The 26,815-nt window shown below is 33.3% G+C and overlaps 1 protein-coding gene across 6 annotated transcripts in view; it reads right to left on the bottom strand.

Moving 5' to 3' along the window:
- LOC126881703 (zinc finger protein 239-like) overlaps positions 1 to 26,815 on the bottom strand; it is a 47,240-nt gene that overhangs the window by 19,161 nt on the left and 1,264 nt on the right. For 3 of the 6 annotated variants that reach the window (XR_007696964.1, XR_007696963.1, XR_007696965.1), the window contains exons 2-3: positions 23,298 to 23,414; positions 5,995 to 7,382 (exon numbers count right to left, since the gene is read on the bottom strand). Coding sequence is in view for 3 of the 6 variants with exons in the window: in XM_050646114.1 (XP_050502071.1) it covers positions 23,298 to 23,414 (117 nt within the window). In the remaining 3 variants the exon portion in view is untranslated. The remainder of the gene's footprint in view (positions 1 to 5,994; positions 7,383 to 23,297; positions 23,415 to 26,815) is intronic. The other 3 variants (XM_050646114.1, XM_050646115.1, XM_050646113.1) reach the window with 1 other exon arrangement.

The raw sequence follows: 26,815 nt of genomic DNA, 5'->3' as shown, positions 1-26,815 counted from the left end.
CTGGTTCTTGAGTGCAAGAGAGCACTTGATGATGTTGCTCTGACCAACAGGGTTAGGTTGGTATGGGTACCGCGACACACAGGTGTGGAAGGCAACGAACGGACTAACGCCCTAGCAAGACAAGGTTCATCCACTCTGCCTGTGGGACACGAACGTGTGATTGGAGTGCCTTTCAGTACTGGTCGGGGTAGTCTCAGGGAGCTTCTTTTGCGGAGGTTCCATGAGTCCTGAGGCAGTTGTGGAGGTTTGAGGGAGACTAGGCACCCAACTGCTTCTTCTAGATCGTAGAAGATGCTCCCTGGTGGTCAGTATGCTCACAGGCCACTGTAGACTCCGACGGCACCTACATCTGCTTGGACTGACTGAATGCTGACGGTGCTGTCTATGTAATGAGGAGGAGGAAACCCCCTCAAATGTTCTCTGTTAATACCCGTCATTGGCCTATCAGAGGTGGTAGATCCTGGGATCGGCAACTATTCAGCCGAGCCAGGCGAGGGAGGTGCCTTTTAAGAGACATGAATTTTTTGTGAGGCCGTAAGGTTTCTGGGGGATTAGTCGCTCGGGGTGGCATCGGCAAGAGCAGCTCAGATTGGCAGACCCTGGTGATTCTGAATGTGCATTCTCATAGTATGTTTTTTCATATCACTTGACTGAGAAAATGATTTTAAACAAATTTCACACTGATAAGGTTTTTCGCCAGTGTGTTTTCTGATATGTACTTTCAAAGCACTCTTATGCGAAAAGGAGTTAAAACAAAGTTCACATTGATAAGGCTTTTCTCCAGTATGCACTCTCATATGTTCTTTCAAAGTACCTGCGAGAGAAAATGACTTTGAACACATTTCGCATTGATAAGGTTTTTCGCCAGTATGTTTTCTGATATGTACTTTCAAAACACTCCTTTTTGAAAACGACTTGGAACAAATTTCACATTGATAAGGTCTTTCTCTGGAGTGTGTCATCATATGTTCTTTCAAAGTACCTGCACGGGAAAATGAATTTGAACAAATATCGCATTGATAAGGTTTCTCGCCAGTGTGCTTTCTTGTATGAGAGTTGACATAACTACGTCGATGAAACCATTTAAAGCATATTTCGCATTGGTGAGTTTTTTTATAGTGCGTTGGAATATGTCTTTTTAACTCATTCTTTCGAGAAAACTGCTTGCAACAAACTGGACGTGAATTTTCTTCAATGTGCAAACTATTATTTGACTCTTGATAACCTAAAATAAAACCCAAACTATAAAAACTTGTTGATGGTAACAATGATAGGTGCGATTCTTAAAAACCAACGAAGAAAGTATTAAATTTACAGTGTTGATAGGAACCTTTATTAAATGTAACGTAAAAAAATGAGCAAATAAACTAAGATCTCAATCTAGTAGTACATAAACCGACAATATTGTTACATACCACCAGATTGACAACAGGTGGAAACCTCTCTGGTTACAACCTCCGAGGCTTTTAAAAATTATAAGCCATGCGGGTGCCAAGACGATCAGAAGATGAGGGAATTTTAAATAATGCACGTCCCATTTGCTCAGCGTGGTAAAGCTCTAACGAGAAGATTTCCTAAGTACTCCAAAAAGAGTAAATAAATTAAACATTAAAAATGTATGAACATTTTAAATTTCGTTGCAACCCAAAACTGCGGCAGCATTATATTCTAGTTCAATCAGAGAGTGCAGAAGAGTCTATACCGGTTTCGGGGCTTTTTTGCCCCATCATCAGTAGACCCATATCCTCTTCTCCCCCAAATTCGAAGCGTGCCGTCCCGGATTGCAACCGTTTCGTTCGTTGCAACCAGAAATTGAAACAGCATTATATTCTAGTTCTAGTGAAACATTACCAAAAATAGAAAATTATGAAATAGAAGCAGCATTATCACAATTACAGAACAACAAAGCACCGGGACCAGATGGAATCCTTGCTGAAATGTTGAAAGAAGGGAAAGAAGAAATCTTACAAACATTAAGAAATCTATTTAACCACTGCATACATAAAGGAGAAATACCCGACGAATGGAACGAAAGTCTTACAATCCTGTTCGAGACATTTAAATATTTGATTGATTGTTCTCCGGTTTAAAGCACGGTATTCAACAATCGTTATAATATTAGGAGTTTCAAAAGCGCTGAATGAACACATTCTTCTGCTCAGACAAATACGTTCTGTTTTGATAATAATTGCGTCATTGTTTTGTTGAATATACAAAAACCTTCGCTTATACGATATGGGAAGAATTTAACCTTGGTAGGTACCGGGAATTTTCGTGCAGTAAGTGTCGTAAAAGATTCAGTGTTAAAATGTGAATTGACAAGTCAAGATACGGGCGATCACATTTTAGTATTCATAGAATATTTCCGGGATTCATCGCCGGAAAATAGGGAACTTTTTAAGATATCGCGAGTGGTAATAACAAGTTCGATAAGAAATACTGTAATGCACGTTTGACATTCCGGGTTATGGTATTTACTAGCATTTTAATTATACGCGGTGTGTTAGAACTATCCATTTTAGAGATATACGGTTGATTTTTCGTCATTTAATAATTTTGCAAGCTGTTAACTCTTAAAGCTGATTATATAAAGTAAAAGTACAAAGTCTTTTATTTAAATTCGAATCTCGGGGGGTTTGTCTTAAGATCGGGTAGATTTTTAGAGGCCCCCACAAATCGTGCTATTTAAAAAAGGCGACAGAAAGGACCTAAAAATTACAGACCCATCTCACTGCTGTCGCAAACGTATAAACTATTCATGAGGATTATCAACAACAGGCTAACACACAAATTGGACTCATATCAACCAGTAGGGCAGGCAGGATTCCGAAAGGGATATAGCACCACTGACCATATTCTAACAATTAGGACACTCATAGAGAAAGCTAACGGATACCATATAGATCTGCACTTAGCATTCGTTGACTACGAAAAAGCATTTGACAGCGTGAAAATGTGGACAATAGAAAAAGCTATAAACAACTGTAGAATATATTCCAGATACAGAATGCTAATACATAATATATATAAGAAAGCAACAATGACAGTACAATTGGAAGAAACCACAAAACCCATACCAATTAACAGAGGAGTGCGACAGGGAGATGTTATTTCTCCTAAACTATTTACATTAGCACTGGAAGATGTTTTCAAAACAATGGAATGGACAAACATGGGAATAAACATAAATGGAAAGAAACTAAACCACCTAAGATATGCAGACGATGTAGTAGTAATAGCATCAAGTTTTGAAGAACTACAAACCATGCTAACCGAACTAGCAAATGAATCCGAACAAATCGGTCTATAAATTAATTTTGCCAAAACAAAAACAATGACAAACACACAAGATAATAGAAACGTAATACTAAACGATACCACAATAGAAGCGGTTAATGATTATACAGAGAGTACGTAAAGGTTAGAATAAATTCATTTTCTCGAGAATGGACGATTTTGGAAAAAAAATCCCGAAATAGGTCAATTTTTATTTTTAAATTACGACTTTTTCGCATATATATCATACTAGTGACGTCACCCATTTGGGCGTGATGACGTCATCGATGATTTTTTTAAATATGAATAGGGGTCGTGTGATAGCTCATTTGAAAGGTAATTCAATTCTCTATTCAGTAGTATAAATATTAACATAATTATTTATACAGGGGGTTGAAAAAAAATTTTTTGAATTAAATTTATTGACATAAAAAAAAGATATGTGTAATTTATTTAATTCAAAATACATTTTACTGCTCTCCGAAAAAAGAAAAAAAATGTTTATTTGAAAAAAAAATCATTGCTTTTCGCTTAAATAAATGCTCATATTGTCCAGAGGTAGGTGGGTGGCTGCTTTAATATTGAATTTGCAAAAAACAAAAATTTTTATTTGTCAAATAAATATTTTTTCCTATTTTCTGATAGCAGTAAAATGTATTTTGAATTAAATAAATTACAGATTCTTCTTTTTATGTCGATAAATTTAATTTAAAAAAAATTTTTTTGGACACCCTGTATAAATAATTATGTTAATGTTTATATTACTGAATCGAGAATTGAATTACCTTTCAAATGAGCTATGACACGACCCCTATTCTTATTTAAAAAAATCATCGATGACGTCATCACGTCCAAATGGGTGACGTCACTAGTATAATATATATGTCAAAAAGTCGTAATTTACAAATAAAAATCGACCTGTTTCGGGATTTTTTTCCAAAATTGTCCATTCTCAAGAAAATGAATTTATTCCAACCTTTACGTGCTCACTGTATATATTTGGGACAGATAATAAAAATAAATACGGAAAAACAAACAGCGGAGGTAAAAAGAAGGGTCAGATTAGTCTGGGCAAGATTTGGGAAATTAAAATGGGTCCTAAAGAATAAAAAAATACAACAGTACTTAAAAACAGGAGTAAAATTAACAGACAAAAAGCAAAACAACTGGGTAAGAAATAAAACAAAAGTCAAAGACGCAGGACAACATATAGCCAGGCTAAAATGGAGCTTCGCAGGTCATAACGCTAGACAAACGGACAATAGCTGGAATACCACGATACAACAATGGAGGCCATGGACAGGAAAGAGAGCAAGAGGACGACCCCAGATAAGGTGGGGAGACGACATTAAAAAGCTAGGAGTAACGCACTGGAAACAGAAAGCGCAAAACAGAAGCGAATGGAGGAAACTGGGGGAAGCCTATGTTCAAAATTGGACGAATTAAAGGGCAAAAGAAGAAGAAGGGCCGGTATTTCCAACCGCACTTAAGCCAAAGTTTACTTTAAGCCTGAGCTTAAGACTAGATGATTGTATTTCCACTTCATTTTGAGGCTTAAGCATAGGCTTAATCCAAATAATTTTAAGCCCGCGCGGGAGTTGGTTTAAGCCTTTGCTTAAAATTTGTTTTCTGTTTTTTGAGGCTATTTCTATAGATTAATAATTCTAGAGTTATTTTGAACACCAACTTTTGCGTAATAACGTTATTATTGGATTATTAAAATCAAATTCTTACTCCATTTGGAAGGTATAGGCACATGAGCATTATTTATTTCTGCAATGCTTGGTACATTTATTTTACAAAAGTAAACTTACATTCCAATTTGACATTTTAAGGAATATAAATCCAATAAACAAAATTACAAAGACGGATCTATTGCTTATGCAGAATACCAATAAAAAACATAACCAAGAAAATATAAATATGTATCATACACAATATACTATTCTTTTTCTCATGATCATCTTTCAGTGCGTCACAGTTTTTCGATTTCTTTCTAACGCATTAAATTGTATGTGACAGAAAAAAACGCACGTCGGTGATTACATTTCGTCGGTGACATTTATAACATTTATTTCTAGTTATTTTAGTTGTCGATAGATGGCGCCATAATAAACAAATAATTTATTTTTAATTAGATAATAATATTACAAATATAATCTGTATAATTTATAAGACTATACAAATCAAAGAAAATACCGTTTTATAAATGCAAGAAACACATTTAATTTGTTTTTATTCCAAATTGAAAATAAAATGTGACAACTGTCAGATTTAACTAAAATGCCATGTTAGAATAAATGTCATAAATGTGTATTATCACGGACTTACCCTTTTTCCTATCATTTGTGACGCACTGAAAAATGATCATGAAAAGGACAATATCAACACATTTACCATGTACACAAAATTAAGTGAAGTGAAAATAAGACTGACACAGATGACAAAACAAAATTAAATGTCAAGAGTAATGGTTTTTACCTCAGAACAGTTAGAACTGGCATTTTGACGTATTCAGAGGTACCAAACCAATTAACTTGACAGTTAAGGACGAGTTTAGTTAAGGAAATGATGGAAATACGGCACCCAGCTTAAGCTTCTCCTTAACTTTTGACAGAGGCTTAGTTAAGCAAAGTAGCTTAAGTAGCTGTTGAAATACCGGTCCTTAAACATATAACTAATTACAATTTATATTTCGCGACAACAATACGCACTTACTAGACTTTACGACACAATATTTTCATTCAAATTAGAACCTGTGATTGCAGTGCCCTTCAGTACTGGTCGGGGTAGACTCAGGGAGCTTCTTCTGCGGAGGTTCCATGACTCCTGGGCCAGTTGTGGAGGTTTGAGACAGGCTAGGCTCCACATAGTGAGGCCATCCAAAAGTCTCACAGCCCAACTGCTTCTTCTAGATCGTATAAGATGCTTTCTGGTGGTCAGTATGCTCACCGGCCACTGTAGACTCCGACTGCACCTTCATCTGCTTGGACTGGCGGATGGCTCACGGTGCCGTCTATGTAATGATGAGGAGGAAATCTCCTCACAAGTTCTCTGGTACCCGGCATTGGCCTATCAGAGGTGGGAGATCCTGGAATCGGCATCTATGCAGCCGAGCCAGGTGAGGGAGGTACCTTTTAAGAGACTTTTGGCTTTCTGTGAGGCCATAAGATTTCTGGGTGATTAGACGTACAGGGTGGCATCGGCAGGAAGAGCTCAGATTTGCAGACTTTGCTGATTCTGAGTGTGCATTCTCATTGTATGTTTTTTCAAATCACCTGACTGAGAAAATGATTTTAAACAAATTTCACACTGATAAGGTTTTTCGCCAGTGTGTTTTCTGATATGTACTTTCAAAGCAGTCCTTCGTGAAAATGACTTGGAACAAATTTCACATTGATAAGGCTTTTCTCCAGTATGAAGTTTCATATGTTCTTTCAAAGTACCTGCATGGGAAAACGACTTTAAACACATTTCGCATTGATAAGGTTTTTCGCCAGTGTGTTTTCTTATATGTACTTTCAAAGCACTTGTATGTGAAAACAGCTTGGAACAAACTTCACATTGATAAGGTTTTCCTCCGGAGTGTGTCCTCATATGTTCTTTCAAAGTACCTGCATGGGAAAATGACTTTGAACAAATTTCGCATTGATAAGGTTTCTCGCCTGTGTGCTTTCTCATATGTCTTTTCAAATCGTCTCTTCGGGAATGATAATTCAAACAAATTTCGCATTGATAAGGTTTTTCTCCCGTATGAATTCTCATGTGTATTTTAAGATCACTTGATTGAAAAAACGATTTGGAGCAAACTTCACACTGAAATGGTTTTTCTCCATTGTGCTTTTTGACATGTATGTTCAAAGCACCCCCATGCGAAAACGACTTAGAACAAATTTTACATTGATAAAGTTTCTCTTCAGTGTGCTTTCTTATATGAGAGTTGAGATAACTACGTCGATGAAACCATTTGAAACATATTTCGCATTGATAAGTTTTTTTAGAGTGAGTTTGAATATGTCTTTCTAAATCATCTTTTCGAGAAAACTGCTTGCAACATATTGAACATGTTTTTTCTTCAAGGTGTAAACTATTAGACTCTTGATAACCTAAAATAAAAATCTGTTGATGGTAACAAGGATATGTGCAATTCTTAAAAATTACAAACAATATATTAAATTCAATCATTAGTATTTTTTTATTTAACGGCATAGACCAGTGGTGCTCACACTTATACTGCCTGGGATCTACCACATAAACTCATAAACTGCAACCGTCCAGCGATCAACTGCTAGTATAAAAACAATTTTCAAAATAAAAAAGTTTATTGCACATTTCTATTTAATAAAAAGTTGTAACTAGAGAGTTGTAATTATACACTCATATTTCTCATATTAATTTTGCTTGGATGTTGATGCATGGGCACTGCATATCATTAACAAATTTTTCATATGCTGGTACGTAATTACCGAGGACCAAACGCAAGCATGATGACAGATGTTCGTCAGTTAGCTGATTACGATACTCTAATTTCAGTACCTTCATTTTGGAAAATGCAGACGCACACAAGTACGTTGATCCAAAGAGTGCTGTGAGCTGCAGAGCTACTTACCTGAAATACGGATATCAGACAGACGATATGAAAGACCAAAATTCCGTATCGGTCACTTTGGATTTAAGGTGTATACTTATCCGAAATTATTTTCAGTACCTCATTTTGGACGGAAATCTCTTGACAAGAAAATGCATTAGTCGGCGAACACAGTGGAGGCGGTTTCCGCTTACGGTTAAACCGCGCGGACCCGCTTTTAAACGTTTTCAAAAAGAATGCACGTCTTTAAATGTACACGAACATAGTCAAAGCAGGTCCGCGCGGGCCAACCGCTTCAAGCCGCCTGACCGCTTTTACTAGAATGAGAATTTAGTTTTTTCCGCGCGGCTTTAATGTTTACTCGAATGAGAATTTAGTTTATTCCCTCTTTTTGTCGCGCGAGTTCATTGATTTTGCAATGAATATGTAATGTAAATATGTATTTATGTAAATTACACCAGTTTTTAGTTAAACGATACTCCACTTTCTCCAAAATATAATTAAAAGTCTCTTGAGTCATTCTCATATACTGGAATAATCGTTCATTATCTTCTTTTAATTTTTGAACTAGATGATGATATTCTCCATAAATTAATCTTTCTCTCGATTAATAGGATGTACACCAACTCTCTTTCTTTTCAGTTTAGTCAAAATAGAATCTAAAGCAATTATATCGTCATCGGAAGACGACATTTTGCCACAAGTAGTAGACGCAACTAACAAAATTTGAACGATCTCTCTCGCTTTTACCCGTCTTCACTGTGTTACCATACCCGCGCGCGAGAACCGCGCGGTTTGCCCGTAAGCAGGAACCCGCTTTCACTATGTGTGCCGCCTTATGAATGTTACAATATCAGTCAGTTTTTTAAAATCAGCGAAGCGTCTTTCAACCTCGCTATGAACTGCTTGCAGCTCCGTCTCGTATTAAGCTAATAAGCATACTAATTCAAATGAGAGATTACCCTTTTCTCAACGATGGAAAGTTGTTTAAATCCTTTTTGTTTATTTGATTAATCAGTAATTTCAATTTGTTGACAAAAGAATGTACTGCGCTCATCATATCGATAATTGTTTTATTTTTACTCTATAGTTCCAAATTAAGGAGGTTGAAATGATTTGCTAAATTTGATACGAAAGCCAGATTACTGAGCCATTTTTCGTTTTGAAGTAGATGAGTGTCGACCCCTCGTTTTTCGAGAAAAGGAATTATTTCGGGAAGTAATTCCTGGAACCTATCTAAATATCCTCCACGGCTCAACCACCTCACATCTGTATGCAGAAGTAAACTAGTGTGTTCCGCAGAGTCGCTGGCTTCCAATTACGCTTTAAAAAGACGTCGCTCCAAGCTTCGTGCTCTAATTGAAGTCACAATTTTTGTTGTCATCTTCATGACGTCGCGTCGTCCATATTTAAAATTTTGGAAGACAAAACTTGTTGATGAATGGTGCAATGAAATGAAAAAAACTATGGAAAGTCATCGTTAGCTCGACATAATACAACGCATCTACTGTTAATGCCAGTCATGGATGGTGCACCATCTATTGCAATACACACTAAGATCCGACCAGATTCACTTTGTGTTTGAGATTTGGATGCACATTGGTGTTGACGTTCGGTTTTTCCAAATTTTCTAAATTTTATTTTGGTAACGTCTCGCCAAGTAAATTACCTGCCCGATACCAAAATAATATTCAGAAAATGTGGAAAAACCGAACTTCAATAATAGTGCGCATCCAAATCTCAAATACAAAGTGAATATGGTCGAACTGTAGTTTGTAAATCGGTATATTTCGGTTGTGTATATCTTCTTCGCAAGTTTTTTCTTTCCGAGGCAGCATTGTCAACAATTCTTCTTTAGCTAAAATATCTGAAAATACCATCCGAATGAAAATACGTAACTGGGATGTATTATATCAATCATATCGGTTGACTCGTCAAATTGCAAAGAAAAGTATATTCACTTCATAATATCATACTTTTAACTTTGCTTTCCAAGTCTTTGCTCATGATTTCAATATGTCTAGTAACCGTTGGACGTGACAACTGGACTTTGATAGCCGACATATATTTTCCATTTTTATTTTTTTTTCATTAATCGCGATCGACTTCAAAATCTTTGGCGATCGACTTTTGAGCACCGCTGGCATAGACGTTAGTTATTCAGCCAGTTGCAATAAAGAATGTACAATCCTATCCCTAATACAAATTAAACAGAAACAATATAGTAATACAATAAATAATACAATATAATAATATTATAATAAAAACAATGGTGGATATCTGATAAAGTGATATAACATTTATGATAAAAAATGATGCAAATTTGAACTTAAATCATAAAAAAATTCATGCCCGCGTACAAATATTATAGGACGTGCGTGTATCTGTCAAGACATCTATTATAATAATGATATTGTATATTTGTTGTGAGCCTGTAGCCAACAGAGACTGGATATTGAATGGTGCAAGCATATTAAGTTTAATTAAATTTTTATAGAGAGAGTTTGAATGCTGTTGAAACTTAGTACATTCAAAAAAGATATGATCAAGATCACCCTGTTTTCCGCAATGTTTGCAGTAATTATCGTCTTTAATCACATTTATGTTTATAAATGACTTGGATAGCAAGCATGTCCAAAACGTAGTCGATTTATAGTTGTTATATATTTACGTGGAGCTTTAAAACTCTTAAACCAAGTACTTGGTGGAATCACTGGTTGTAAAGTGGTGTATCTTGTGGGGTTTGTTAAGCAGTAAAGATTCCATTGATCTTTCCATATCAGTAGTTGGTTTCTTTTAAAAATAGTAATAACAAAAAGAATATGACAATGAAGTGCCTGATGTTATACTGGATTTAGCTAAGTAGTCTACATATTCATTATCTTTGAGTCCAATATGTGCCTTAACCCAAATAAATTTTATATTGAAGCCAGGGTCTTCTAAATGCTTTAACATATCCTTTTTTAATTTTTTTTAATCATTAATATAATATCGAGGCTCTTCAGTTATTGGTAATACCCTCTCCCTTCCATTATCATGATCCCTTTATTTTATTAATAGACCAGGGGAGGCCAACCCGCCGTTCGCGGCCCCTAGATCAGTCGATCGCGGGCAAAGAAAATGGCTTAATGAACAACTGCAAAGAGATCTAGTCCAGCGCGTTGCTTTGTCGCTACAGCTTGCTGAATTTACGGATATTATGGATACTGTACAGTTACTTATTCTCATTCGGATACTCTTTGATGATTTCTCAACAAGAGAAGAGTTGCTAACAATGATATCCTTAATAGGCAGAACACGTGGCATTTATTTATTCACGTAATTCAAACATTTAGTCGGTAAGATTAAGAGGATGGGTACGTATTTTCGGCTGCAATGCTATTCAAATGGGGATTCATTTTTTTCGAATCCTGAGAAAACTGATAAGTATTTTTGAAAAATTTAAACGCAGAATGAAAGATTACGTTATTAGCGAGGGCCGAAAGTCCCTGATAATTTCTATAATGTTTATTTTAATAAGTTATAGGGGTGAAAAACTAAGAGAAAATTTAGTCTGATTTTTAATTTCAAATATCTCATTTAAAATAAACTTTTTATTTATTCTGAGGGACTTTCGGCCCTCGGTAATAATTTAGTCTTTCATTCTGCGTTTAAATTTTTCAAAAATATTTATTGGTTTTTTCAGGATTCGAAAAAAAATTAACACGATGTCCGTGGTAATATTTTCCAAATCTATCTTTGTCTTACAACGCACTCAGTCGAATAGAATATTATCAGCACATTGTCAGTCAGACAGTGACAATTTTAAATATTTGACATGGCATCGGGAATATTTTGAGTTGTTGATTAAATAATATTGACATACATATAGTGTATTTGATAAATAATTGATTTAAGACGCGAACTTAATAAAAAGTTATTTATTGTGTATTATTTGTGGAAGATCCAAGCAGAGAATACAGCAGGATAATATACTCTGTGATCCAAGTATTTGTTGTTAAGAGGATGGGTACGTATTTTCGGCTGCAATGCTATTCAAATGGGGATTCATTTTTTTCGAATCCTGAGAAAACTGATAAGTATTTTTGAAAAATTTAAACGCAGAATGAAAGATTACGTTATTAACGATTGTCGAAAGTCCCAGAGAACTTCGATAATGTTTATTTTAATAAGTTACAGGGGTGAAAAACTAAGAGAAAATTTAGTGTGATTTTTAATTTCAAATATCTCATTCAAAATAAACTTTTTATTTATTCTAAGGAACTTTCGGCGCTCGGTAATAATTTAGTTTTTCATTCTGCGTTTAAATTTTTCAAAAAATTTATTGGTTTTTTCAGGATTCGAAAAAAATCAACACAATGTCCGTGGTAGTATTTTACAAATCTATTTTTGTCTTACAACGCACTCAGTCAAATAGAATACTGTCAGCATATTGTCAGTCAGTCAGTGACAATGAGTGACAATTTTAAATATTTGACATGACATCGGGAATATTTTGAGTTGTTGATTAAATAATATTAATATATGTATAGTGTATTTGATAAATAATTGATTTAAGACGTGACCTTAATAAAAAGTTATTTATTGTGTATTATTTGTGAAAGATCCAAGCAGAGAATAAATCAGGATAATATATTCTGTGATCCAAGTATTTTGTTGTTAAAGATGTTCAAAATTGTAAGCGTTCCATAGTAACAATATATTATTAAAAAATGTATTATTAAAAAATCTTTTCCTCTTTTCTCGATTGAGTATTAATTTTTGTTGTACATATAAAGTATTACAATCACTGAATACATAGTTAGTGAAAAAATTATCACATTTATTAACTGAATTAATAATTTACAGTTATACAAATAACAGTTATCCAAGAACATTCAAAAGCCATCTCTTTAAGTTCATGATGACAGTTTCAAGTAGAATGACATTCTAGTAATGTTCACATATCCATGCCAGCGTGAATTTTACTACACGTAATTTGCCGTGTAAAGACAGAAAAAGTAGGGATAGCCGTAAAATATTTGCGAATTATGTACCGATGGCCTTAATCTGCCTTTGTTTAAGCTCGTTTCAATAAAGACAGATGGAACTCCGGCACTGATTGGTGTTAATAATGGATTTATATCACTATGTCACCAAGATGAAGATTTCCTGGACTTCATTAATTACCACTGCCTTATTCATCAACAGGTCCTGGCCAGTAAAAGGCTTTACATAAAAGATGTGATGGACATTGCGTTTAAAATTGTATATGGGTCATTCCATTTCAAATCACTCAATTTTGGAGCAAAAAAAATTTTGGACCTCCGATTTGTCTGAAAATTGGTATATAGCTTCTGCGGGACGTAAAAATGAGATATTTAAAGTCAAAAAATCTTCTTCTTTTTTTCTCAACATGTTATTTTATGCGATTTTACAGTGATTTGGTGTTTATTTATACAAATTTGCATTTTCTATCGTAAAGTATCAATGGAAAACATAATATTTTAATAGAAGGGACTCAAAAATGTCATTATATGGCATTATAACAAGTTACTTTGTTTCAAAATAAGCTTTTGGTCAAATTTTATAGTGTAGAAAACGTTAAAATGCCGTTTTTTACATTTTTCTCCATTTCCAAAATACATCACAATCGATTTGGCTGAAAATTTGCCCACAGATAGACAAAATATAGGACTTTAAGTGGTGAGAAGGATTAGAATTATATTACAATACCAAAAAAGTTACATGCAATATTATAGTCAAAAATATAGGCGTCTACTGTAAGTACAATTAACTCGAAAATATCGACGTCACGACAAAAATTGTTAAAAAGAACTTGTAATAATTGTAAATACGATTTATTTGAAACAATTTCAGTTCCTACCATTTTTGCCGAAAAGTTAAAAATGGCGGAGATATTAAGCAAAACAGGTTCTCCTTTAAAATCAAGATGGCTGCTAACGTAACGGAGGAATTCATTCATGATTTTAAATTTAGGCTACTATTGACTCCCGTAAAGATCAGAAAAATAAAATTTTGGGCAGCTCGGCATTCAAGGTCAAATGCTATCCCGACTGGACTAATATATACTTTTGAGTCTGATATTACTGCATGTAACTTTTTTGGTATTGTAATATAATTCAAATCCTTCTAACCACTTAAAGTCCTATCTTTTGGCTATCTGTGGGCAAATTTTCAGCCAAATCGATGATGATGTATTTTGGAAATAAAGGAAAATGTAAAAAACGGTATTTTAACGTTTTTTACACTATAAAATTTGATCAAAAACTTGTTTTGATTCAAAATAACTTGTTATAATGCCATATAATGACATTTTTTAGTCCTTTCTATTAAAATATTATGTTTTTTATTGATACTTTACGACAGAAAATGCAAATTTGTTTAAATAAACACCAAATCACTGTTAAATCGCATAAAATAACATTTTGAGACAAAAAGAAGAAGAAGATTTTTTGACCTTAAATATATATCCATTTAAGCTATATATCAATTTTCAGACAAATCGGAGATCCAAAATTTTTTGCCTGAGTGATTAGACATGGAATCCATATTCAAAAAGATTCAAATCTCTGCAAAAACGGCTGTTAAAGCAACAACTTGATGATAAAGAACCAGATTTAATCTTACATACCGACGTAAGGTGTTTGAGTCGCAGCAAGTTTTTGCAAAGGTTTCGAGATTTTTAAATGACATTATTAAGTTTCTTGAAGAAAGGGGTGATGATCATCAGCAATTACGTGATGTAGTAAAGAATATTGCGGTACGAGCCCAATTTGAGAAATATGTTAGTATGCAGAAATTAGGTACTCTATAATTAAATAAAATATTGCAAAACCGAGCCTGTATCGCCATTAAGAAGAACAAAAAATGCACTTTCTTCAAATAAACTTTTTTATCCATGCCTAGATTTTGTGTTACATTGGAACTATTAAAAATCGATTATCTATAATGGCGCGTCCCCATTGGTAAATTTTTCGTGCGTATTGAACTATAATGGTTCGTCGCAAAAATTTGCGTCGCAAATTTTTATTAGTGAGGACGCGTTGCTCGAATCATTTGATCTTTGCTCGAAAACGATAACGGATAGAGCGTGTGCGTTGTGTGCGTCGAAAATTCTTTCGTCCGATTTATGCGACGAACACGTCCGCACAAGCACAATTTACTTCGAGCACGCAAATATTTGTGACGAACAGCTGGTACGCACGAAAAATTTACCAATGCGGACGCGGCATAACAATAAATCGAACTTGACTGTCTTGGCAACATTTAGCGCGCCTATGAGTATAATAATGATTGTTTTTGATAGTATAATGTCACTGTCACTGTCGTACTGCCGACACACTATTGCCGCACTGTTGAAAGTTCGCATAACTTTCGAAAAACAAAAATACTGATAACGCGTTAATGTTGCCTCTTACCATGACGTTTTATTTTTTTACATTGTGCCAGATTTTTTGTCCGTTATGACAGAATTCCGTTAAATAGAAGTCCCTTATATCAAGGTTGTACATACTTATGTTTTATTTGTCTCACCTGAAACATCAAAAATAAGCTTTGTTCGCGGAGACAGTCTCTGACTAGTTTTGGACAAGTTTCAGACCAATTAGGGATTAATGTTGTGCGCTAGCACGGTTAGTTATTAGTTTACAATTTTCCGCGAACGATTTTCAGACAATTCTTACTATTTCTAACCTCAAACTACACAAAATACAAAAAATATAACTCAAAAGATAACATTTCTAACCTTAACAAACATTATCTTATGGTTTAAACCATTAAAAAAAAATTTTCCTGTAGCTGGCTGTATATACCATATATATCAACAAAAATTTATTAAAACCCTTTATAAAAGGTATACAATTTATTAAAATTCCCTTAAACGGCTACATCACAAATTCAGAACGTTTTCGATTTGAATACAGATCATCATCAAAGCTGAACAGGATGTTCACATGCTAAGGCACCAACATTGACAATATATGGGTAAATACCCTTTAAAATGATACAGTCATGGATACATTGACAAAACTTGTTTGAAATAACGTTGATGTTATAGATAATACATGATTAAGCACTGGGCACCATTTGACCCTCACACGAGTTGTTCAGCTACCTCATATCTTGAACCTCATATCCTGTATAAATAATCATGTTAATATTTATATTACTGAATAGAGAATTGAATAACCTTAAGCTAAAACTTTAGCCCTATTCCCATTTAAAAAAAATTTAAAGCACTCATCCCTGTCGGGAGTGCCGACAGAAGTGAAAACTTCTTATAGTATCTAAATTACGAGCTCAATGCTTTTTCCCCATCCAAAATTAATTCGGTCTCATAACATATGTTGATTTTTTGACAGATGCTCTTGAGAGGGGTTTACAAGTTGACTCTGTGTAAACTGACTTTTCCAAAGCTTTCGACAAGAGCTCTTGATTCATAAACTTTATTTATACGGAGTTGATGGCCTTATATCAAAGTGGCTCAAGAGCTATCTTACTCAAAGATCGCAAATTGTCAGGGTTAATCATTACTATTCTCATACCATCTGTTACCTCAGGTGTACCACAAGGATCACACTTGAGACCTCTGTTGTTTAATATATTTATCAATGATCTAATACCCTGTTTCCAAGTAAGTGAAACTTTGTTATTCGCTGATGATTTAAAATGTTTTAAAATAATCACATGTGAGGCCGATTCACTTATAAATTTTCACTACAAGGTGATATTGATCGCCTATCTATCTGGTGTATGCAAAATGGTATGTGTTTGAATGCATCCAAATGCCATATTCTTCGTTTTCATCGAACTCATCATCCAATCATTTTCGAATATAGTATAAATAATCTGACCTTACATTCTGCCTCTGAAACTAAGGATCTAGGTGTGATCCTTGACTCCGCCCTTAGCTATCAATCACACATTTCTAGTACAATACAGAAGTCTATGAAGATGCTTGGCTTTATAAAAAGAACCACCAGAGACTTTACTAACATCTCAGCTATTGAATCCCTTTCTTTCTCCCTGGTTAGAGCTCATTTTGATTACTGTTCCACAATTTGGTCCCCCTATTACTTTACTCATAAACTGAAACTTGAGGCTGTCCAACACAATTTTCTGAGATATACTGCCACTAAGATGCATGTATACTACGACTATTCTGCATTAGAGCGCATACTGAACTTACCTCCTCTTGAGGTACGCAGAAAACAAAGAGACTTAATAATTTTATTTAAAATTATCAACGGGCTGTGTAACTGCCCTGAGCTTCTCTCCAAAATATCTCTATTTGTCCCCAGTCGTTCGACTAGGCAGGTGAAAACCTTTTATGTTTCTTTTCATAGATTCAATTATTCTTACAACAAATTTATTCCTAGAACTCTTCGATTAGCTAACTCATTAAATAACCTCGAAATTTTTAATAAATCAGTTTCCCGCTTTAAAATTCATATTTCTTCCCTAACTTTTTAACTTTTTAATACTTTCGGCCAGAGCTTTTGTATTGTGATTAGTGTTACATGACCTGTATGTATTAGATAACTCAAAACCGTTATACCTTGGAACATTTCTGAATTGATTTATGTGTTATCTTTTGTTTGCAATTGTACTGACCTATATGTTATCTTATTCTTTTTTCTTCTTTTTTGTAACTGTACTACTCATAGAATTATTTTTTCTCAAACCACTTTGTTATGTTATATTATTATGATAATTTAGAACACTGTAACATTTATATCTGAATAGGGCTTGCCCGTGAATAAATAAATAAATAAATCATTATCTAAAAAAAGTGCTATAGCTATTTTATATACGCGTTGCGTACGTTCTATGCTATTTATGTATACATATACATAATATATATATACGTACGAAATTTAGTCGGCAAAGTGATGATGGTCGCAAACACAATACTTTTTCCCTATCTAAAGAGTGCACAAGTCACTAAAAAAGTTTTCACTTCAAAAATTTATTTCGTTAAAGCAATGACGGTCGCTAATTTAATACTTTTTCCCCATCGAAAAAGTGCAAAACGTCCATAAAGCAGTTTTCACTTCAAAAACTAGTTCGTCGAAGCAATGACGGTCGCGATGACCGACGCTAATTCAATACTTTTTCTCCATCTAAAAAGGACACAACGTCTCTAAAGAAATTTTCACTTCAAAAATTTATTTTGTCGAAACAATGACGGTCGCTAATTCAATACTTTTTCCTCATCTAAAAATACCACAACGTCCCTAAAGCAGTAATAGTAATATTACTATTATTATACGTAGATTATAATAATATACGTATTATTATAGACTCTTGTGCATTTCACAACTTATATCAGGTGAATGAAGTCCCCAACAACACTGATAGAATCCTGGATCTGATACTACCCACTAATAAAAATACTTCTGTTACATTGAGCGACGACCCATTGGTACCAGCTGATAGATATCATCCTCCATTAAACATTCAGATTAAGAGCAATACGAATCACACAAATGAAAGCAGTCCTCAGAATGATATATTTTATTATGATTTTAAATCAGCTGATTTAACTCTCTTAAATGACTGTTTAAGTCAAATTAATTGGGATGAATCATTATTAAATCACTCAGTCAATAATATGGTAAACATTTTTTATGATATTCTGTACTTTTTTGTTCATGCTGTAATTCCTCAAAAAAAAAGTATCTAAAAGAAAATTTCCATTATGGTTTACCCCAGAGTTGAAGCAGCTGACAATCCAGAAAAAACAGGCTCACAAAAGATTTCAAAATTCAGGGTTAAGAGGCGATTATGTTGATTATAGCATATTTCGAGCTGAGTGTAAAAACTTATCTCAATTGTGCTACCTACAGTTTGTTGAAAAATCTGAATTTTCTTTAACAGATCAAAGAAATATAAAACAGTTCTGGAACTTTGTTAAGAGCAGGCGAAGTGGAAATGAATTACCACCTTTGTTGTTCTTTAAAGATAAAGAATGTCAGTTGGGACCTGATCTTTTTGCAGAATATTTTCAGTCAGTTTACACTGACAAAAATATCAATCCGCAAAGTAAACCCTCATTAAATCATATTTGTATCTCTGATTATAACATTCCTATTTCAACCATTTACGAGGAGATGGCTAATATTGACATAACGAAGGGACCAGGATATTAAATCACTCAGTCAATAATATGGTAAACATTTTTTATGATATTCTGTACTTTTTTGTTCATGCTGTAATTCCTCAAAAAAAAAGTATCTAAAAGAAAATTTCCATTATGGTTTACCCCAGAGTTGAAGCAGCTGACAATCCAGAAAAAACAGGCTCACAAAAGATTTCAAAATTCAGGGTTAAGAGGCGATTATGTTGATTATAGCATATTTCGAGCTGAGTGTAAAAACTTATCTCAATTGTGCTACCTACAGTTTGTTGAAAAATCTGAATTTTCTTTAACAGATCAAAGAAATATAAAACAGTTCTGGAACTTTGTTAAGAGCAGGCGAAGTGGAAATGAATTACCACCTTTGTTGTTCTTTAAAGATAAAGAATGTCAGTTGGGACCTGATCTTTTTGCAGAATATTTTCAGTCAGTTTACACTGACAAAAATATCAATCCGCAAAGTAAACCCTCATTAAATCATATTTGTATCTCTGATTATAACATTCCTATTTCAACCATTTACGAGGAGATGGCTAATATTGACATAACGAAGGGACCAGGTCCAGATGGCATCCCTCCTTCAGTTCTGAAATCTTGTAGTTTTGTTCTTTCACGTCCACTCCATGTGATATTCAATAAATCTCTTGCTTCAGGTATCTTTCCAGATTTCTGGAAAGCGAGTTATCTTACGCCTATCTATAAGTCTGGTAACAGAGCTGATATATCCAGCTATAGACCAGTATGCATTCTTAATTCCATTCCAAAATTATTCGAGAAAATAGTAGCAGCTTATTTAAGATCAAAATTAAGTTTGTCAATAATAGAAGAGCAGTTTGGGTTTCTTAGCAAAAAATCTGCAGAATTAAATTTAATTACTTTTGCTAACTATCTGTGGGACGTCTTGGATGGGGGCGGGGAGGTTCACGTGATCTACACAGACTTTTCCAAGGCATTCGACAGGGTAAACCACAAAATCTTGCTCAACAAACTAGAAACTGTTGGTATTCAGGGAACATTATTGGAATGGCTAGCCAGTTATCTAACTGAAAGATGTCAAACTATAAAGGTAAATAATTACATGTCTAAAAATATTCCCAACCCCTCTGGAGTACTGCAAGGGTCCCATTTGGGACCCTTATTATTTGTATTATTTGTCAATGATATTTCGGACTGTTTTAGATTTGCTGAATTCTTGTGTTTTGCAGATGACCTGAAATGCTACCTCAAAATATCCTCCCCAGAGGACTGTCTTAAACTTCAATCAGATCTGGCCAGACTGGATGAGTGGTGTGAGATCAATGCCATGGATCTAAACATCACTAAGTGCAACTCCATAACTTTTACTAAAAAACTTAATAAAATTAATTTTGAATATACAGGGTGTAACGAAAATACAGGTCATAAATTTAATCGCATATTCTGGGACCAAAAATAGTTTGATTGAACCTAACTTACCTTAGTACAAATGTGCATATAAAAAAAGTTACAACCCTTTGAAGTTACAAAATGAAAATCGATTTTTTCCAATATATCGAAAACTATTAAAGATTTTTTATTGAAAATGGACATATGGCATTCTTATGACAGTAGCATCTTAACAAAAAATTATAGTGAAATTTGGACACCCTATAAAAATTTTATGGGGGTTTAGTTCCTTTAAACCCCCCCAAACTTTTGTGTACGTTCCAATTAAATTATTATTGTAGTTCCATTACTTAAACACAATATTTTTAAAACTTTTTTGGCTCTTAGTACTTTTTCGAAAATTCAGTTTTTATCGAGATATTTTGAATATTTGTGAAATCCACCACATATTTGTATATGGTTAAGTACGATTATGGAGACTTGGTAATAATATGAAAATTTATGTATGATTTACATTTTTAGGTATATTTTGAACCGTATTAAAAAAGAAGCCATATCTCGATAAAAGTTGCCTTCTCGAAAAAATACAAAGAGGCAAAAAAGTTTTAAAAACATTTTGTTTAACTAATGGTATCCCAGTATAGTTTAATTGAAGCGTACACAAACATTTGGGGGGTTTAAAGGAACAAAACCCCCATAAAATTTTATGTAAACATATTAAAAAAGAAGCCACAACTCGATAAAAAATGCCTTATTGAAAAAATACTAAGAGCCAAAAAAGTTTTAAAAATATTGAATTTAACTAATGGTACCACAATAATAATTTAATTGGAACGTACAGAAAAGTTTGGGGGGGTTTAAGGGAACAAAACCCCCATAAAATTTTTATGGGAAGCACAAATTTCACTATAATTTTTCTTTAAGATGCTCCTGCCATAAGAATGCCACATATCAATTTTCATTAAAAAATCTCTAATAGTTTTCGATATATTCGAAAAAATCGATTTTCATTTTGTAACTTCAAAGGGCTATAACTTTTTTTATGTGCATATTTGTACTAAGATAAGTTAGGTTCATTCGAACTATTTTTGGTCCCAGAATATGTGATTTAATTTATGACCTGTATTTTTGTTACACCCTGTATATAGTATTAAAGGAACACCATTGTCCCAAGTCTCATTAATTAGGGACCTTGGGGTCACACCAATCACATTGACATCATAGTTTCTAGAGCACTTAGGATGCTTGGATTCATTAAGCGAAGCATACATGACTTTAGGAGTATTAATGCTATTAGAGTGCTGTACTGTAGTCTTGTCAGGCCTTTATTGGAATATTGTTCTTCAGTTTGGAGCCCCCATTATAGTTCACACATTCACAGAATTGAGCAGGTGCAGAGAAAATTCCTTAGGTACCTAGCATATAAATCCAATATACCTCGTGTAAATGAATTTTCATATGATTTTGCATTATTATAAGTTAAATTTTCCCTGCCTACTTTGAAAGTGAGGAGGGATCAGGTAGATCTCAAAATATTTTTTAAACTCATTAATAGTATGATTGACTGTCCTTCATTGATGTCCACGATGTTGTTTTCAGTTCCATTAAGAAACACCAGATCAGTTAACGTATTTGTTGTTGTTAATGTTGGCCTTAATTCTTATATACCTAGAGTGTCACGAATGGCTAACTGTTATGCTGATAGTTTGGATTTTTTTAATGAAAGCTATAGTAAATTTGTGAGCCTGTTAAAGCAAATTGTGATATAAATTTTGATGTATTGTATTTGTACCTGTCAGTTTTATATTATATCAATGTTGTATTGTTTTATTATTTTAACTTTAACTTTATTTTTCTAAGCACTTTTTCGACTGTTTTTAGATTATTTTTATATTAAGGGCCGGTTGTTCGAACGCTAATCAACATTGATCACTATCAAATATTTAATTACTGTCACAACTGTCAATGTCAACTTTGGTTGGGTTGCTGAAAACATAGTTAATTATAATTATGAGATTAGTTAGTCAATTAACATAACAATTATTAACATAATTGATTAACTAATTTCATAATTGTCATCAATAATTATGTTTTCGGCAACCCAACCAAAGTTGACATTGACAGTTGTGACAGTAATTAAGTATTTTGATAGTGATCAATGTTGATTAGCGTTCGAACAACCGGCCCTAAGACTTTATTATTTGACTAATTCTATTGAGGTTTTTAAACTGTAAATTATTGTACTAAAAGTGGGCAAGGCCCGTTAATAAATAAATAAATAAATAAAATTTATTTCGTCGAAGCGATGACGGTCGCAAAATCAATCCTTTTTCCCTATATCCCAAAATAGATTGTACATTTATTTTAAATTTAAATACTTCTACGCAATTTATATATACATACACATAATAAATATACATACAAAATTTATTTCTCTGAAGAGATGACGGTCGCGAAATAAATCCTTTTTCCCCATCCTAAAATAGGTTTTACATTTATTTTAAATTTAAAAACCTCTACACAATTTATGCACATAATATATAGCATACACATAATTCAATGCTTTTACCCCATCCAAAAGAAGTTTTCACTTCAAAAATTATCGAATATATCATCACGCCGAGATGGCTGACGTCACTAGTATGATATATATTATGCCAAAAAAATCATAATTTAAAAATAAAAATCGACCTGTTTCGGGATTTTTCCTTATAGTCGCCAATTTACGAAATAATGAATTTATTCCATTTTTAGCTTTGTCACACTGTATATAAAATCCTACATAATAGAACCAAAAATATTGGAACTCAAAGCCCACGGTTAAAAGTTGTTATTAGTAAAAATTAAATTTTATCAAATGTTTGTTATACAACAAAATCAACAAAAACAATGAATTCTTAGCCCTTATATTTTTATCATTTATCTCACCTGAAACATCTCCTTTTGGTTCATCCTTAAGGTCTTCAAGGATAATTGATGTACATAGTTGACTCTCCGAGTGACTTTGGTCAGATTCCTCCTTAACTGCATGTTTAGGTTCCATCACTAATAAATAAAATAATAAATTAAAAGCTGTAATAATAAAGAATTTGATGTGAAGTTGGAAATATGCATTATATGAAATTAAACAGGCAGTGTTCAAGAATAGTTAAAACTTAAATTAGTCCAGTAAATTAACTATTTATATGGGAAATAAGCCACAATTAATTGGGTGTCGTCAAAATACAAAATAATAAAAATACTAAAAGTATTTTGTATTTTGACGACACCCGATTTGGGCATCATAACGTTAATAAAATTATTTTTTTCAATTTAATTGTGGCTTATTTCCCATATAAATAGTTAATCATAAAAATACCAAAAGGAAATAGCTTCAGAACAACTCCAGTAAAGACGGGAAAAACAGAATAGTATCTCTGAGTTGTATCCTATCATCATCATCTTGGTGTTACAGCCCTTAGAGGACCTCGACCTTCTCAAGCTTTCTATGCCATTCTGTTCTGTCCCTTGCTTGCATTTTCCAGTTGCTGACTCCGATCTTCTCGGCATCCTCCAATCTTCTTGTGTTACCCAATCCATCCATCCACCTCAGCTTTGGTCTACCCCGTCTTCTCGTTCCCACGGGTTGTGCTGTTAAGGCTGTATGACACTATACATTTTCTTGTATCATTTCTAATATCGTTTCTGATGTCAAAAAAATGTATAGTGTCATACACAGATACAAGAAACGATATCAGAAACGATACAAGAATTTGTGCCAGACACAGATTCTTGTACAAGAACTGCGCCAATTTCTTCGCAAAGAGCAAAAACGTAAACTTGCTGGTAAAACATATAATAAATTAAATGTCATAATGGCGGCTGAAATCGGATCATATGATTTATGTCTTGATGAATTTATTTGTGTTTTTGTAGGTATTATTTATAAATATTTTTTGATAGGTACTTTATATATGGACTAGGTAGTCCAGTACAGTATTGTTCTACTAATAACCATATTATACATATATTTAGCTCCTAGTAAAGCTAAATCTAAAACTATAATTTTGGCTTTCATTGTGTTGCATAATTTTTTAATAGAGGAAAATACAATAATTCCTAATTTGGATTAAACTGAAGATAATTCTAATGCACATATTTAGAACAAATATCAAAACAAAATAAAAACACAAATAATCAACCTCAAAGGGTCAACGTAAAAATTCTGGTTAACATTAAAATGTTAAATATATAAGTTTTTAAAAGTTTATAGATGTTATAAAATCCTTAAATAAAATCAGCTGAAGACGTAGTACTACCATACCAATGTAAAGTGACACACAATTTCGACCAATCATGTGCGGAATTCCATACAATTTTCGATACAAGAACTTGCATAGTGTCATACAGGGCACAAATGTACGTACAAGAAACGATACAAGAAAATGTATATAACTTTCTAATATCAGAAACGATATTAGAAATGATACAAGAAAATGCATAGTGTCATACAGCCTTTAGAATCTTTTTAATCATGTTCAATTCAGGGACCCGGGCTACACATGTCCTGCCCACTGCAGGTGGTTTCACTTAATTATAGTGATAATATCTTTTCCACCAAACATATGCTTGTAGATATTCTGCAGTTCAAAGTTATATCTACGCCTCTATATTCCATTCTCACAGACTGCTCCGAATATCTTAGCACCATTTTATTATATTCGCAGCGAATTCTATCCTACATGGATTTTGATTTTAATGAAGTTTTGGGAATAGCCTCTACTTATCTCCTAATTCAAAGTGCGCTTCGACCCCTTCTCGGAGGTGGAAAATGTTTTGGTCAAAATAACCACGGAAGTAGGTAGCTAAAGAACCTAATTCTAAGCAAAAACTGTAGGTATTTGATTTCATTTTTTTTTTGAAAACTCAATACTTTTTGAAGAGTTTCGGCTCAAAACCTTCTAAATCCTCTTCAAAATACCACTGAAATGTTAACATTAAAATCAAACCCTGTTATGTTCATAGTTTTATGAACAATAAAATACTTCCTTTTCTTGTATATTTTGTATGTTTTCCTACCAAAATGGTTTAATACCTACTTTTAGTGCATTACTTGTGCCTAAAAACAGTTGAAAATGAGGAATTTGGACAATAATATGTGAGCTTAGAATCAAAACCTGCTAAATCAAAACTAAAAGTACAAATTTCGGAAGATGTAAGGGGTATACCAAAAAATGACTCTATACGCTCTGAGCTTCGCTGGTGTCGCTCCTAGGGGTTACTTATTCAACTTTCACCAGTAATTTTTAAATTTATTATTTAATTGTTATCGCTTAATATTTACAACGCTAAAAAGTAATTAAATTGTAATAGATTTTTTTAAGATTTTGCTAATCATTTTGACGTTCTATTGATGAAATATTAATTTCTTACTTCGGATACTTTCACAATTATCATGTAGATGGCGCCAAGATTAATTTATAATTACATATTACAGAACATTAAAAAACGCAAATTCAGTATTTAAAACGTAAGTATATTTAAGGTAAAAATATAAACCACAGCTTTGATCAACTAATATTTTTTATAATTAATGTTTTTAATTTTAATTTAAAATTAATCACTTTGACATTTATGTCAAATTTCCGGTAAACGTTTACAGACTTGTCACTACTGGCGCTCACGAATTTATAAATATCCCCTCTACGTACGAGCTCACAGCGTATACCAAATTAGTGTGTCATTTGATTATTTTATCATTTAATCCAAATGTTGGATACTTTTTGGTAAATTTAAATTTTTAATGTTTTTTTAGTCTCCTGGAAAACTTAAAATAATCTAGCAGGTTTTGATTCTATAGGCCTCAAATTCTGTACATAAGTATAGTTTTTCTACAACTGTGTTAAAAATGCAATTTTTAGCACTCCATAGGACCGTTAAAAATGCTACTTTAAAGCACTATAGTTTATTTTTTTACCAAGAGGAGTAAACTAAAAAGACAGATTCACACCCAAGAAAGTCACTAGAAATATAACCAAATACATCTTCTTTTTTGGTTGATCATGTCGGCCCCTTAACGGTAATCCATAAATATTATATGATATTAATACGTCGCTAAACAGTTCTAAAAACAACTGCTTTTTATATAAAAGCAGACTAAAAATCTAAAAATTACACGAGTAACACAGAAAACACAAAAAATCACTGATCTAACTTAATTAACCTACGAAATGTCAATTGTGTCAAAATTTGATAAATGTCATTAGTGTCAAAATTTTATAACAGTGGAGTAAACTTGCCTGCGGTTGGACCAATTACAAACAACCATTACAGCGCAGTAAACTTGAATCACTCCTCTTGGTTTAAAAACAAACCATAGTGCTTTAAAATTTTTAAGGCACTGCAGTTAAAAGTGAATTGTCAAATTGTGAAACGTCAAAATATTTATATTTCATTTATTAACATCA

Source organism: Diabrotica virgifera, chromosome 3 (genome assembly GCF_917563875.1).
Source record: "Diabrotica virgifera virgifera chromosome 3, PGI_DIABVI_V3a".
NCBI lineage: Eukaryota > Metazoa > Arthropoda > Insecta > Coleoptera > Chrysomelidae > Diabrotica > Diabrotica virgifera.
Note: the sequence above shows the minus strand (reverse complement) of the source record. Positions and strands in the feature narration are given on the sequence as shown.